This window comes from Echinops telfairi, unplaced genomic scaffold (assembly GCF_000313985.2).
Source record: "Echinops telfairi isolate 266 unplaced genomic scaffold, ASM31398v2 ScPeMD7_2291;HRSCAF=2852, whole genome shotgun sequence".
Classification (NCBI taxonomy): Eukaryota; Metazoa; Chordata; class Mammalia; order Afrosoricida; family Tenrecidae; genus Echinops; species Echinops telfairi.
Window position 1 is genome coordinate 36595149 of NW_022106189.1, and position 581 is coordinate 36595729.

The window sequence follows — 581 nt, forward strand, 5'->3', positions numbered from 1 at the left end:
CTCGGGCGCCTTTCGGGCTGTGAGGGGCCGAGAGCAAAGGAATGAGGGCCGCACAGAGGACGCCAACGGCAGCGGGCCGGCGCCGGCGCCTTCCCAGGCCGGCTCAACCCTGGGGCCTGCAGCAGGCCAGGCCCTCCCGGCCCCGGCCGCCTCCTCACCTCCCTCACGTCCTGCAAGCACTCGAGCACCGCCAGGTTGTTGCTCCAGGTGTGTTTGGGGCACACACGGGTCACGTCCTCCCGGCAGGACTCTTCCTCGGCCAGCTTCCAGCCGCCGCCGGGCCCCGCTCCGCCCCGCCGGGCCGAAGGCCCACCCGCCGGGAAAGGCTGCGGAGGCTGAGGCGGTTGCTGCTGCTGCTGCTGCTGCTGCTGGAGCTGGAGCTGAGGTGGATGAGGCTGCTGCGGAAGCGCGGGCGCGCCGCCGCCAACCTGCCCTAAGGGCACGAAGTTGGCAGCCGGGCCCGGGCCCTGGCCGTGGCCGCCCTGGCTGGGGGCTTTCTGGGCCCCGGCCGCGGCAAAGAACAGCAGCTGCAGAACCGCCGACAAGCGGAACATCCTCCGTACACGTCCACACGCCGCCAT

General features: G+C 72.6%; 1 protein-coding gene across 1 annotated transcript in view; it reads right to left on the reverse strand.

The window, feature by feature from the left end:
* Positions 1-581, reverse strand: part of GLG1 (golgi glycoprotein 1) — a 124786-nt gene extending 124205 nt beyond the window's left edge. The window contains exon 1 of the mRNA XM_045293927.1: positions 159-581. Coding sequence (XP_045149862.1) covers positions 159-581 — 423 coding nt within the window. The remainder of the gene's footprint in view (positions 1-158) is intronic.